We start from the raw sequence: 13,176 nt of genomic DNA on the forward strand, positions 1-13,176 counted from the left end.
GATTTATACCGTAGACTACGATGTTTTATGATGAAATATATTAATCATTAATTAATTACTAGTACTAATAGTGCGGATTTTCAATTTTAAGTATAGGTGACGTATTTAACGTCTTTTAAATATTCTTCTGTGTTTTGATTAGTCGTGTCCACATTTTTACGTGTGAATGTTAAAAACGTTGTAGGTACCTACTCGTATTGTGTTTGATGTCTATGCGATATGCGATTTTCCAATTATTTATTTATTTTATTTTACCTTTATTAAAAGATTATAAAAAATATAATTTTATTTTTTAATATCGTTTTGATCGGGCATGTATAATGTACAAATAATATTTTAAAAAAGTTAAAAGTTTTTGAAAAAATTAGTACAAAAACAGACACTTAGATTATTGTGCACGCGAGCGACACATATAGAGCAGCGCATTCTATTAACCAATATAGTGTGGTTATTTCTGTCTAGGTAGCGTTCTCTTAAATGGATTACATATTAATTATACGTATTATGGTTTGTTAAATTAATTATGTCTCATACGATTATGTCTGAAATACAGTCTTAATGAAGAAATGTTGATAGACCAACTTTAAACATGTTGTTACGGGTCCTTCTTTTCAATATTATAATATTTACATAGAAAAATATTAATATAATGTTAGATAAAGCAGTTAAATGTACTAGAAAAAGAAATCACCCGATAAATAGCTGTGCGTTTGACTTATTGTATGTACCTAAACATATAATTAATAGCAATGATGTAGATAAAAAAAAATGTATACGCAAAATGCAAGTAAGTGTACACCAAACACTATACGTTATAGTATGCTTCGATAATACTCGTATTACAATTTACAGGGAGTATTATATACATTATACATATATATTATATATTAATATAATATTATTTACATTGTTCTTGTAGTAGATAAAATATAGTGTACAAAATTGTAAATGTTATCTTACATTATCAGTTTCCTAAAGTATGTATAAAATGGAATAATATACTCAGTGAACGTTTTGACCACAGGTAAATTGTACCGTTTTTTCTTCTACTTAACAAAATTAATCAATGATGAAACCATTTATTTTTATTTTATTTTTCAGTCTCTCAGTGTTTCAAGTAAGTTTCTATTTAATTATATCGTTATTGTTTTATATTGTAGTTATTTTCATTTTTATTGATTTGACGTTTTAAAACCAAATTAGATTATTATTTATAAGTACTATCAATAATTATAAATATAATTTAGTCAAGTATTTATGATCAATGGTATTGCATATTATGAAGTTTTTCATTCATTTAAATTATGATAAAAATATATTGGTGTATTTTTTTTTTACATAATATGTTACATTTTTGATATTATTATACACTCGTATTGTAAAATAATGATCCCTATTGGATAATGATATATTATTTTTAGTTACTGAGAAAACAACATCTTAATCCAATAATAATGACTTATTATAAAACAATAATAATAAATACATAAATTAAAATGTATTTTTCAGAATGGATATGCATGTTTTTTATGCAAATTTGGATTAAAACCTTTAAATACATCGGTTATAGTAACAGTAAGTAATTTATTAATTTATTAAACATACGGATTTTTTATCATAAAAAAAAATTAAATAGGTACTTTAGAAAATCAAAAAAAAAAAAAAAAAAATGATTGAATATTGCGTCAACATTAAATTATTGTAGGTAACTTGTATTTTTTTAAGTATATAAAACGATCAATATCGAAATTTTAAATAATATTGTTTGCCTGCCTACATTATTTATTTTGAGAATAACACTTATGTAATATAATATTATTATGTACAATGTTTATTTTAGAAATCAAACATTGATAGACCCAAGACACTACATGAAATGACCGTGGAAATAGAAAATTCAATATCAATAAAAACTGTAAGTATCTTATTATTGTACAAATATTACAGTTCAAATAGCTTGTAAAAACATTTTGTACTTGTACATTTAATTTTAAACAAAGTTAAGGTAAAAATTATTATTTTTTAGAGCTCGGAGCATCATACTACCAAACATGACACGTTAACCCCTATAAAGTGTGCAGAAGACTTTATAAAATGCAGTTCTCAAAATTCACTGGTCAACTCGTCGCTGGACGAAAAAAAAAAGATCATTGTAGCCACCATAACGTCGTTGCACGACCATATGGTGGTTCCACTGCCACCTGAAATGGTCATCAACTTATTCAACATGTTAGCATGTTCACCACCAGAATTATTTTCCATGATTCCACCTCAATGCATGAATTCAGTAGTATTAATATTATCAATTAATCAATGCGCACTGGGCGAAATCCCCCCCAAAAATATAGTATCGTTTTTAAACGGATTACTTTCACTATCCCCAGGGGTCTTGAACAACATCCCGAAAGCTAGTTTCATTTCAATATTAGGAATGGCATCTTCTACTGAAATTTTTAACAACTTAACTCATTTATCGGCAATGAATTTGATTACTGTGCTTTCGATGTCAAAATCGACGGTCAGTTATCTGCCTTTGCCGACTTTAATTTCGTTATTAAATTTCATAGAATGCAAATCGTTTAAGGAACTATTGAATAAATTACCACCTTCAACTACTTACGGTTTTCTGGAAGGGTTGTTAGTCACACTTGATGGCTCTTCGCCTTTCCTGATAAATACAATACCGACATCGGTACTTGTTTCAATAATTAGTCCTATAATGACCGCTAGATGGTTGGGCGTAATGTCGATAGATAATTTCGACTTGCTGATATCCGTTATGGGTTCATCACATAAGCTCTTAAAAGCTTTACCACCAACAAATTTTGATTCAATTTTCAGTATTTTAATAAGTTCACCAAAAATATTGAGTTCCTTAAAACCAAACAATGTGAACAAATTACTAATCACATTGGCAACATGTCCATCAATACTACAGAATATTCCTTTAAATCCGATGCACCAATTATTAAATGCAATAAATGATTATTTACCCTCTTCATTAGTTTGCATTTCTGAAAGTGAATTTTCATTGTTGGTTAAAGAAAGAAATTAGTAAATATCCAAGTATTTTTTCATGCCAAATATAAATATATGATATTTTATTTTTAATTAGCTCGAACATCTGTGTTATACCTATTTGTATTTTATTCTTAAAGTGTTTTGTATTACAAATTTATATTAAACTTTCTATGTTGTTGTCGTTGTATGGCTCCTTTTTAAAATATATTAATCTAAGTAATACGCAATTTGTTATTTAATTTGGATTTCTAATATATTTTTTTTTATTTTATATAATTAATTAAAAGTTCACAGCAGCTTTAGCTGATCATTGCGATTCAAGTTATATTACAGCAAATTTTCTAAATTATATAATTTGTATGGATAGATATATTTATATTTATACCTATTACAATTTTTATTTGTATCAAAAATATTTTTTTTTTATTAAATAATTTGAATGAAACAAAATAACAATAATAAAGACAAATTTAAAATAGTATTTTTTTTTTTTTTATTAGTTAAAAAATAAAATAATTATATATTTTTAAACTAACTATTTCAATGTACAATGTCATTTCACATGACATTTTTAAATTGTTTCATATTTTTTTTATTTTCTATGATAATATTTTGATATTAAAAACTAAAAAGTTATGATAAAATATGTGATTATATTACACTAATGAAATTGTAAATTATAGATTTTAAAATGTTTGTATGTTATAAATATTCAATTTTAAACACATAAATATGTAAGATGTATATTGTATATAATTTATTAAATAGGACTTAAAATGTTCATAGCTAATATTTATGTTTTATCTATTTATTGACTATTGAATTCCAATCAAAAATAGCTGAAGATACTTAATTTTATTTTGATACCTAACTTAAGTGAGTATAAAATACATACATCAAAATTGTTTAGAAACTATAACATACAATTAATTAATTAAAGTTGAGTATAGTATTGTTGTGTTGAACAAATATCTTATAATAGTATTATTTTTTTTTGCTATTATTATATTACTAGATAGGTATAAATTATATTTTTGTAAATAAATTTGACTAAATTTGAAATAATTTCTGTTCCTGAGAAAAAACTATACTCAATGTACTTATTATAGAATTTCTAAAGAATTTAGTTAATTACGCTTGGAATTAATAATAATTAAAGTTAATTTAATTTTAATTACAATCTTTACTATACCTTGATAATAATTAACCATATTTAAAATATAGTGCACTAATAATTTATAGGAAAAATGAAAAATCCACCATAACTTAACAATTTCTTTTGATACAATTATAAATTTTCTATTATACTCAAAACATTCTTATGTATTACTTAAATTTTAAATTATTATAATTTGTTTGCAAAAATCTTTTTTGTAATATTCAGTAACCCATGAGAAAAAACAAAATTTTAATTTACTATTCACAGATATAAAATTGCATAATCAATATAATGGTGTTTCAGTGAGTGTATGTTTATTTGGTTTTATTCTCAAATATATAGGTATATAAAAAAAAAAAAAATTATGCAAGTTTAAAGTATAAATTTTCAAATAAATATTTAATAATTAAGTCAGAAAAATATACCTCCATAAAAAAAAAAAAAAAAAAAAAAAAAAAATGTAATAATTAACTGCCTTTTGGTGCAGAGGACTGGTATAATCTTAATACAGCTCTATTACAGACTATATTTCATATAGTCTGTTGCTTTATGGATAAAAATATCAGTATACAAATACGTATCTAAATCGTATAATATAAACACACATCTGCAATAACACATATCTATAATCTATATACATAACAAATAAATTACTGATAAAATGAATGAAATCATCATAAATATACGTGAATTTTTGAAAAACAAATAATTTACGATTTGAGTATAAAAGCAAAACCACATTGCTAATTTTTATATGTTATTCAGCAGTTCTTCCAGCAATTACATACAAAATGAAGACTTTAAAAATTGTATTTGCTTTGGCATTGGCCTGTTTGGCTAAGGTAAGAAAACTTTTTCAAATTTAACGTACCTGAGTATTATCTAATAATAATTTTATTATCAAGGTTGAAGCAAGTCCTTGTGACACATGTAACGGATATCCATATCTTCAAGAACTTTGTTTTGCACCACCACCACCACCACCACCACCATGCTTACCAGTACCTCCATGCCCACTGCCACTACCTATTCCACTCCCTTGTTTACCACCTCCACCACCACCATGCTTACCAATACCTCCATGCCCTCTGCCACTTCCTCTTCCACTCCCTTGTTTACCACCTCCACCACCACCATGCTTACCAATACCTCCATGTCCTCTGCCACTTCCTCTTCCACTCCCTTGTTTACCACCTCCACCACCACCATGTTTACCAATACCTCCATGCCCACTTCCACTTCCACTTCCACTTCCTCTTCCACTCCCTTGTTTACCACCACCACCACCACCACCATGTCCATTGCCACTACCTCTTCCACTCCCTTGTCTGCCACCACCACCACCACCACCACCATGTCCTCCATGTGCTCCACCTCCAGCGTTGATACCAGTACCTCTAGCACCTCTGCCATGTTTCTCTATTCCACCATTATGTCCACCTTGTCCACCATGTCCACCACCACCACCACCACCACCATGTATACCACCGCCTTGCTTCTGTTAATACAGGTTACCCCATATTGTTGATTGATGTCATATTTTTTCTGTTTTATATTGTATAATTTTATACCCATCTACTTTATATAAAAACTAAATAATATTCTCTGAAAATGTTATAATCAAAAAATACTGTTAAATACTAATTAACTAATATAAATTATATAAATATACCTATTGTACCTATACGTTGGAAAAAATAAAAGATTTATTAAAACCAATTTAACTAATTAAAAAAATAAAATATTCATCTTATATTTATTTTTCCTTCTATGCTTGCTATTTATATCTTATCATTAAGCTTAATTCAGAATTGAATGCAATATGTTAAATTAATATAATAATTAATATAAGACTATACTATGAATGACTATTGGAAATCATTAGTTCAATAAATTAAAATAATATTATATTGGTATTTGAAATTCGTAAAAATATAAACCATCGATTAAAATAATTCTTGTGATAATCATTTATATTTGAAGTTATAAACTATATACAATATACATTCACGCCTATTAATAAGTTAATTGTTCACTAGTAAAACAATATCATTTTTAGCTTAAACTGCTTAAATTAAGTACGAAATATATATATATTATATAATTTATTTGTATAAAATAAGCGTTACACGTTTGGATAAATTATTTTTTTACCTACACAATAAAAGTAATATGTTTGGGCAGAAATTATATAATATAAAATATAAAAGATAAGACTGTAAAGATTAAGATAAAAATATTATATAAAATCAATAGGGAATTTCATATCAATTTAAACAACTTTAAAGTTGAAGACTTAGAACTTAAAATGTCCATGAAAAATAATTTTAAAAACAAATAAACAAATAAATTTTTTATTATTAAAATATTATTTGATTAGTTTCATTCATTTAATTTATTTCAATTTGTTATCAAAAAATAAATAAATAAATAAATAAGTAAAACTTTGTTAACCATACACGGAATTTACAAACAGTTACAAGCCTGACAAAATAAAAATAAAAATGGATTGTTAAAATATTGTCTAAACGCATATCAAAGTATTAAAAAAAATTTGCCTAAACACATTGTAATTTTTCGAAATTCTCAAACTATCTGTATAAAATAAGTTTTAATTATGATCCCTATTATTAATTGTCTTTTATTGCAAATAAAATCTTTCTTTTTTACCTTTTTTAATATAAGTTATAGTAGTGACAATAACATGTATAGTGAAAACTGACTAGTGATAAATGGCAAATGGTAATGCCAGTTTCTAGATGTTCTGTAAATATTTTGATTTAGAAATAAGAAGAAATAGTATCCATTAAAATTATGAAATATTAAATATAACTGGCTTTGGGATTGTACAAATGAGTAACGTAATGAAGAATCTTTATGTTTATAACTTTATGTACTTGAAGTATTATAAGTGAGAACTATGATCAATTTCAATGTACTCGTATGTTCAAGCTATTTACCGAGTTTATTAATTGTGTAATAATTTAGAATATCAATTAATCGATTACTAACAAAACTAACAAACGTTAAATTTATTTTGTAGCATACAAAACACAAATAGCATGTCTTATAAAATAATATATTTTAATAGTAAGCTATAAAGCTTATTAAATGTAATATATCCATTAGGTATCGTTTGCCTTGTAACTAAATATAGATACAGATAAAAATAATAATAATAATATGGTAATTAATAAGTTGATATATTGTTATAATGTGTTTTTTATATTTTAATTCGATACCTATCTGCATCATATTCATTATAGATAATTTGTTTTATTAATTATTAAAAAATAAATAGTTTTTATAAAAATCGATTTTATCATTAATGCAGAATAAAATATAAATACTCTAAAAAATTACTTTGAAACGTAGTCTATTAGTTCAAGAAACCTAAATACACGAGTTACTATACACACATATATATATATATATATATTAAAATCATGTAATAAATTAGTTTTAATAGTTTATAGCCGTATATTCGTATGGAATATCTAGTAGTAAGTAATATAAATATGAATCATATTGTGAATCGAAAAAGTAGATACTTGTGGGAATAGCGTTCACTTCAATTTCGACTGATAATAACTACGTAAATCTTGAAATAACAATGTTATAATTATCCGTAACACGTATTTCGATAAACATTTGTACATGGTATTTTTGATTCATTGACGTAGAGAGAAATAAACATTACAGTTGCGTGATTCACCTAGGTACTGGCTACTGTCTTGCTGAATGTCACTGATGGTTATCCGTCCGAAAAGTAGGTAACGGCCACGGCGCCGAAAAAAAAATTCATTATCAAGCATATAATAACTGATAGTGGAACTACTAACTATGTCATACAATACAACATACTCCCATAGATACATAATACTATAATACTTATATATATACCACTTAGGATTTAATTAACATCCTTAACCAGAGCGTATAGTGAGATAAATATTTGTATATTATTATGTAACTAAAACATAATTAATTTTCTTTTCTTCAGACAGTTGTTGTTTTGAAATATTTTATGAGTGTTATGACTTATGACCATGATTTTTTTTTATTATTTAAGAAAAAAAGAATCCAAGTATAATATGTAACGAAATTACTAAAATAATGATGATAATGATGATGATAATAATATAATAGACAGGATACTAAAGTAGAAAATAGACGTATGAAGACAATACCAATATAATAATTATTTATAGATATGACTAACATCAAAAATGTAATTTAGCGACAATCGCTAAAGGATCTCTTTTATGAAATGTTTGAAACATTTGAAACACTTCTCCTAAAATGTGTTTTCAAAAAGAATAAATAAATAATAATAATAATATTATAAAAACTAAATAATGAATAAATTATCCGGAAAAATCGATGATTTTATATTTATTGCCGCTCAGAATAATATTATATAGATCGGATAGTATTAAAAAAAAAAAAAAAACAATAAAATGTATTAAACTCAAACTAGACACAATTTTTTTTTTACACTGATTATTATGAAAGAATGCAATTTTGTTGATAATTTGTGGCGTTGACAGCGTAAAATGTTTCGTTCACATATGTCTTAAAGAGAGAAATTGTTTGTGAAAACAAAACTTTTTTGTTTAAGAAATATAATACCGTCAATGCGTGAAAGACAAATATGATAATAAATTAAATGTTGGTATAAGACAGTATAATCAAAACCTGTAATCTTTATTAGAAATATGAATGAAGTCGTAGCGTTTTAAGTCTAGGAAATTATTGACTGTTATTAAATAAATTAAAATTTTTTACAATATTCAATAGTCAATTATATACATTTTAATGATTTATAAAATATTAAATAGGTATACAAGTAGTTTTTTTTTTAATACTTATACCAACTAGGTAGTTTTATGGTGAATTAATGATTATAAGTTTATTGTAAATAATATGAAAAACATTAAAGTATATCCTAATAGTACATAGCTTAAACTTTTGGAGTAATTTTATTAAATGTGTATTGACACTCCGCTTTACGATTTCACCTGCGAATTAACTGAACTATTTATTCATAAAGTAATTAATATTAATGGGTAGTTAATTATATTACATTAATTCGTAAATAGTAAATTATATCAATCACGTAATGCTCTATGGTATGATGTATCAATGACCTTGTTAATTTAAGTAAATTAACACAATTATAGTTGAATCGTATTTGAAAAAAAACCTATAAATTATGTATGGGTGAGATTTACCACGTGTTTATATATTATTTTGGTATTTAATATGTAGTTATTCAAGAAATATTAATAATAAACTATTTGTTCTAATTATTCGCTCGTTCTGTTTTCTGAACCGTTTAATTATATTCTAGGTAAAAATTATATATTTTAATTAATATACATATTTTTAAAATATTTTAAATCAATGTTCACCATCGCATTGTGCAATAGCTTAAATCCCGGTTGGGTGATCACGCGGAACTGACACCACTCTGCGTTTTACTCCTTTCTTGTACCCAGGATCGTGCTAATTATATCTGATAACGATTGAATAAGGAGTACTAAATACATTAATACTTGGCCAACGATGGTATAAAAAAAATCAAAAATTCGTGTTCTAAGATAGTGTACCTATACTTGTAATTCTAGGTTCTAAAATAAACAATACTCTGAAAGCAGTAGTTCAGATATCACTCAATGTAAGTGTATAAGTTTGAAGTCAATTTTAGACTTAGTTTTAGTATTATTGGTTGTAAAGTTATAACAATGCTCACAAAATTGATTTTTTTTTAACGTTATTGTTCGTATTAGATCCGAATTCAGTATAGCATCGTATGTATAGTAATATATTTCATGGCACTCGTAGAAACCTGTTAAACATGATTTCTGACGTAATGATATTAGAGATGATTCAACGGCAGTTGGGTACATCATAATTGTTAAAAACCGAAAGTAACGTGTATAATATTATATATGATATTATAATGTTATTAATAAAAATGATGATTAAATTGTTCTCCATTAATATAGTGGAATACAAACATTTTTAACTCAGTTTTATAAAAAATATCATAGAAAATATTGTGATAGCGACTAAAGAACTATGAAATTATACCTATTATTTTCTATGTAACACACTTTGTGTAGCTATAATACTGGGTAATAACACGTTATTGTTTAAAAATTAAATTGAAGGTACCGCGTGTCAAAGTTCTGTAAACGCATTTTATTAATATTGTTAATTAATATTCAAATTGAAATTAAACCAACCTCGCCAATCGCCGGAGTCTGTTTATGAACACCTACCTACTATTTAATATTATATTTAATATTAGGATATAAACACTCTAAACGACGGTAGTTCGAAAACCTTAAAGACAATCTAAGGACGTCTATTACAATATTATTACTGAAAACGTAAGTGAAGGCCGACCCAACAAAAATCTGATGGTTTCTATGAGCAATGAACTCGGTTCTTGTTGATATAACTACTCATAACCTACATTTTGTTTCAAATAAATGAGGCAGATAAAACATAATATAATCCACACTGTTATTATAACCGTTCAAATTTCAATATTCGTTTCAAAGTCAAAAATCATAACCCTGCTGTATTAGTTTGTGTAGTCGTTCGGTATTTTTTAGTTTGAGTTAACGTATCATTATGTTTACGATTAATGAAACCTATATATTTATCCACATAATGTGATATTATCCATTTGATAAATGATAATGTACTTTAAACCTAATATTATAATGTACACTTTAAGGTTAACAATTTACTAGGTATATAATATAAGTATAAAATAACAACCGAATCGGACTATAAATTAATAATTATAACTTTCTGAATGACGACACGTATTATTTTGTTACTTATGTATTTTCGTCAGTTTGTCTTTTACATACATATTATAAAATATTATAAATAATATCATAATGTTATACGAATATTATTATATGAATATAATATGTTTTAAATCATAAGGTGAATCTGGTGAATAATAATGAAAATTCAATGAGTGCTTGGGAATAATATAACATACATAACTGTTAGGACAATAGTTCTCAAATTGTGTTTTGTAATCATAATTTATAAGTAATTAATTATTAGCTATTACTTATTTAATATAGTCGCTATAGATTTTTTTCCTACATATGAGTAATGTTGGTAGCTGCAATGTTCGTGTTTGATGTATTTCTGATGTTTGTTACCTTCTAATTTTCGACCGCTCAATTATTAGAAATATTTAATGCTAATTTTTCCTGATATAATTTTATTTTATTATTACTATGATCAAAATTAAACTAAAAAAATATTTTAAATTAATGATAAGATGAAAATTTATTACATAGTTATGGCAGTTATTACATTATTATCTGTTTTTTCTGTTACATTCTATAAATGTGTTGATTGTTCCTCTCGTTTAGTTTCCATTAATTTTAAGTCCACAAAAATATAATATAAAGTAGGTATAAAAACTATATATATTTTTTAAATTATTAAAACTTATATAAACTTACTAATTACAACCTAACACTTAATTTTAAATGCAGTCAAATATAGTTATATTGCAAAAACACGGTCATATTAAGAAGACACGTGTATAGTATCTGTAGATACTTAAAAAAAACCCATTTAATTAGTCATATACATAGAATGGAAGTGTTTATTAAATCGACATTTATGTCTAATCAAGCTTTGTATAAAGAGGAAAATTGATATCCATTGTATATTATATAAAGAGCAAAATATCTAAACTGGTCGTTAACATTTCTGGATTTTCGCTTTGTGCTTTAGATTATATCTGTACATTTGCCAAATATTTAATCTCGTAGACATGGAAAGAAGATTTATTTTAGTGTGTTGTAAATGTTACCATAGAAATTTCAACAGCTATCTATGTACAATAATTATTATTGAAGTCAGTAATTGTGCGATAAATTCAGTAGTTATATTCATATTATCATAACGCCGATAAACACATTTTCTACAGCCTTATAAGGAATAATACAAACATTTATTATCTTATTAAGCTTAAAAGATTAAACTATGTGACTTATAGCCAATTTCTAACAATATTATGATAGTCGATATAATAACAAGATTCATTATATTATTTTAATAAAAAATAGTGTAAATGTAAAATAATTAAATATCTATACTCTCATAAAACGACGTAAGCACGACAATCTTACAAGTTATATATACTAATGCCGCTGTGCAGAATAAAAATATTTTATATTTATAATATTGAAAATTGCTATCTTCTTTTCTTTTTTTTATAAATATGTGTATTATTACACATACCTAGTAGGCTTCTAAGAAACTAACACATATTTTAATTTTTAATTTTAGATGATTTACATTATTTTGTGTTTATTTTTAGGTTCACGACCGTTCAACGAAATATTGTGTAACATGTCTATAATCAAGATCACTTAAAACTAGTTGTTTCAAATGTTATTCTTCAAATAGTTTAATTTATGTGCCTATAGATATTTAAACTCTTTTCAGATTATGTAATACATTTTTAAAATTAAAAATAGATATGTATAAATTCTATAGCCTAAAAAATTAACAAATACACAGAAGAAAACTACAGGAATAAAAATATTTTTCATTAGTTAATAAAAACAAAATAACAGTCCGAAAACCTGAATATCGTTGTATATGTTTTTAGTAAATTACATATAACTACTTACCTATCGAAATTCGCTATAGATATTTCATTTGAAATAATAATCAAGTATATTATTGGCAGTCTTGTAAAGTGTTTGAGCAAATATATTTAAATACTGTCTTGGACATATTTGTATTTGAAAATCAAATATTTTTTGAAAGATTTAATACATTACTCATAATATTTTTTCAATCATAAACTGTAAAACGGGGTCTAATAGTACCCAATTTAATGTAAAATTACAATTTTTAATTAGAAAATATAAAATTAATTTTGGCCCAACCGAATAAAAAAAAAAAAATATTTGAAATGCATTTAAAATACTTTCTGA

At 25.0% G+C, this 13,176-nt stretch overlaps 2 protein-coding genes across 2 annotated transcripts; both read left to right on the top strand.

Moving 5' to 3' along the window:
* The first annotated feature begins 966 nt into the window (after nucleotides 1-966).
* LOC114130223 (uncharacterized) lies at nucleotides 967-3,502 on the top strand. Its single transcript, XM_027995152.2, has 4 exons — nucleotides 967-1,117; nucleotides 1,510-1,575; nucleotides 1,841-1,915; nucleotides 2,027-3,502. The coding sequence occupies exons 1-4, from the start codon at nucleotides 1,067-1,069 to the stop codon at nucleotides 3,053-3,055; spliced, it is 1,221 nt and encodes a 406-aa protein (XP_027850953.2). The 5' UTR covers nucleotides 967-1,066; the 3' UTR covers nucleotides 3,056-3,502.
* A 1,443-nt stretch (nucleotides 3,503-4,945) lies between these two features.
* LOC114130222 (uncharacterized) lies at nucleotides 4,946-5,899 on the top strand. The gene is made up of 2 exons (XM_027995151.2): nucleotides 4,946-5,022; nucleotides 5,086-5,899. Exons 1-2 carry the CDS (start codon nucleotides 4,972-4,974, stop codon nucleotides 5,683-5,685), a joined length of 651 nt encoding a protein of 216 aa, XP_027850952.2. The 5' UTR covers nucleotides 4,946-4,971; the 3' UTR covers nucleotides 5,686-5,899.
* The last annotated feature ends 7,277 nt before the right edge of the window (nucleotides 5,900-13,176 follow it).

This window comes from Aphis gossypii, chromosome 1 (genome assembly GCF_020184175.1).
Source record: "Aphis gossypii isolate Hap1 chromosome 1, ASM2018417v2, whole genome shotgun sequence".
Lineage (NCBI taxonomy): Eukaryota > Metazoa > Arthropoda > Insecta > Hemiptera > Aphididae > Aphis > Aphis gossypii.

Coding starts and splice junctions, on each gene's coding strand:
- LOC114130223 (XM_027995152.2), top strand. CDS start 1,067: ATGATGAAACCATTTATTTTTATTTTATTTTTCAGTCTCTCAGTGTTT. Junction 1,576..1,840: donor ATACATCGGTTATAGTAACA/GTAAGTAATTTA, acceptor TGTTTATTTTAG/AAATCAAACATTGATAGACC. Junction 1,916..2,026: donor ATTCAATATCAATAAAAACT/GTAAGTATCTTA, acceptor ATTATTTTTTAG/AGCTCGGAGCATCATACTAC.
- LOC114130222 (XM_027995151.2), top strand. CDS start 4,972: ATGAAGACTTTAAAAATTGTATTTGCTTTGGCATTGGCCTGTTTGGCT. Junction 5,023..5,085: donor CATTGGCCTGTTTGGCTAAG/GTAAGAAAACTT, acceptor TTTATTATCAAG/GTTGAAGCAAGTCCTTGTGA.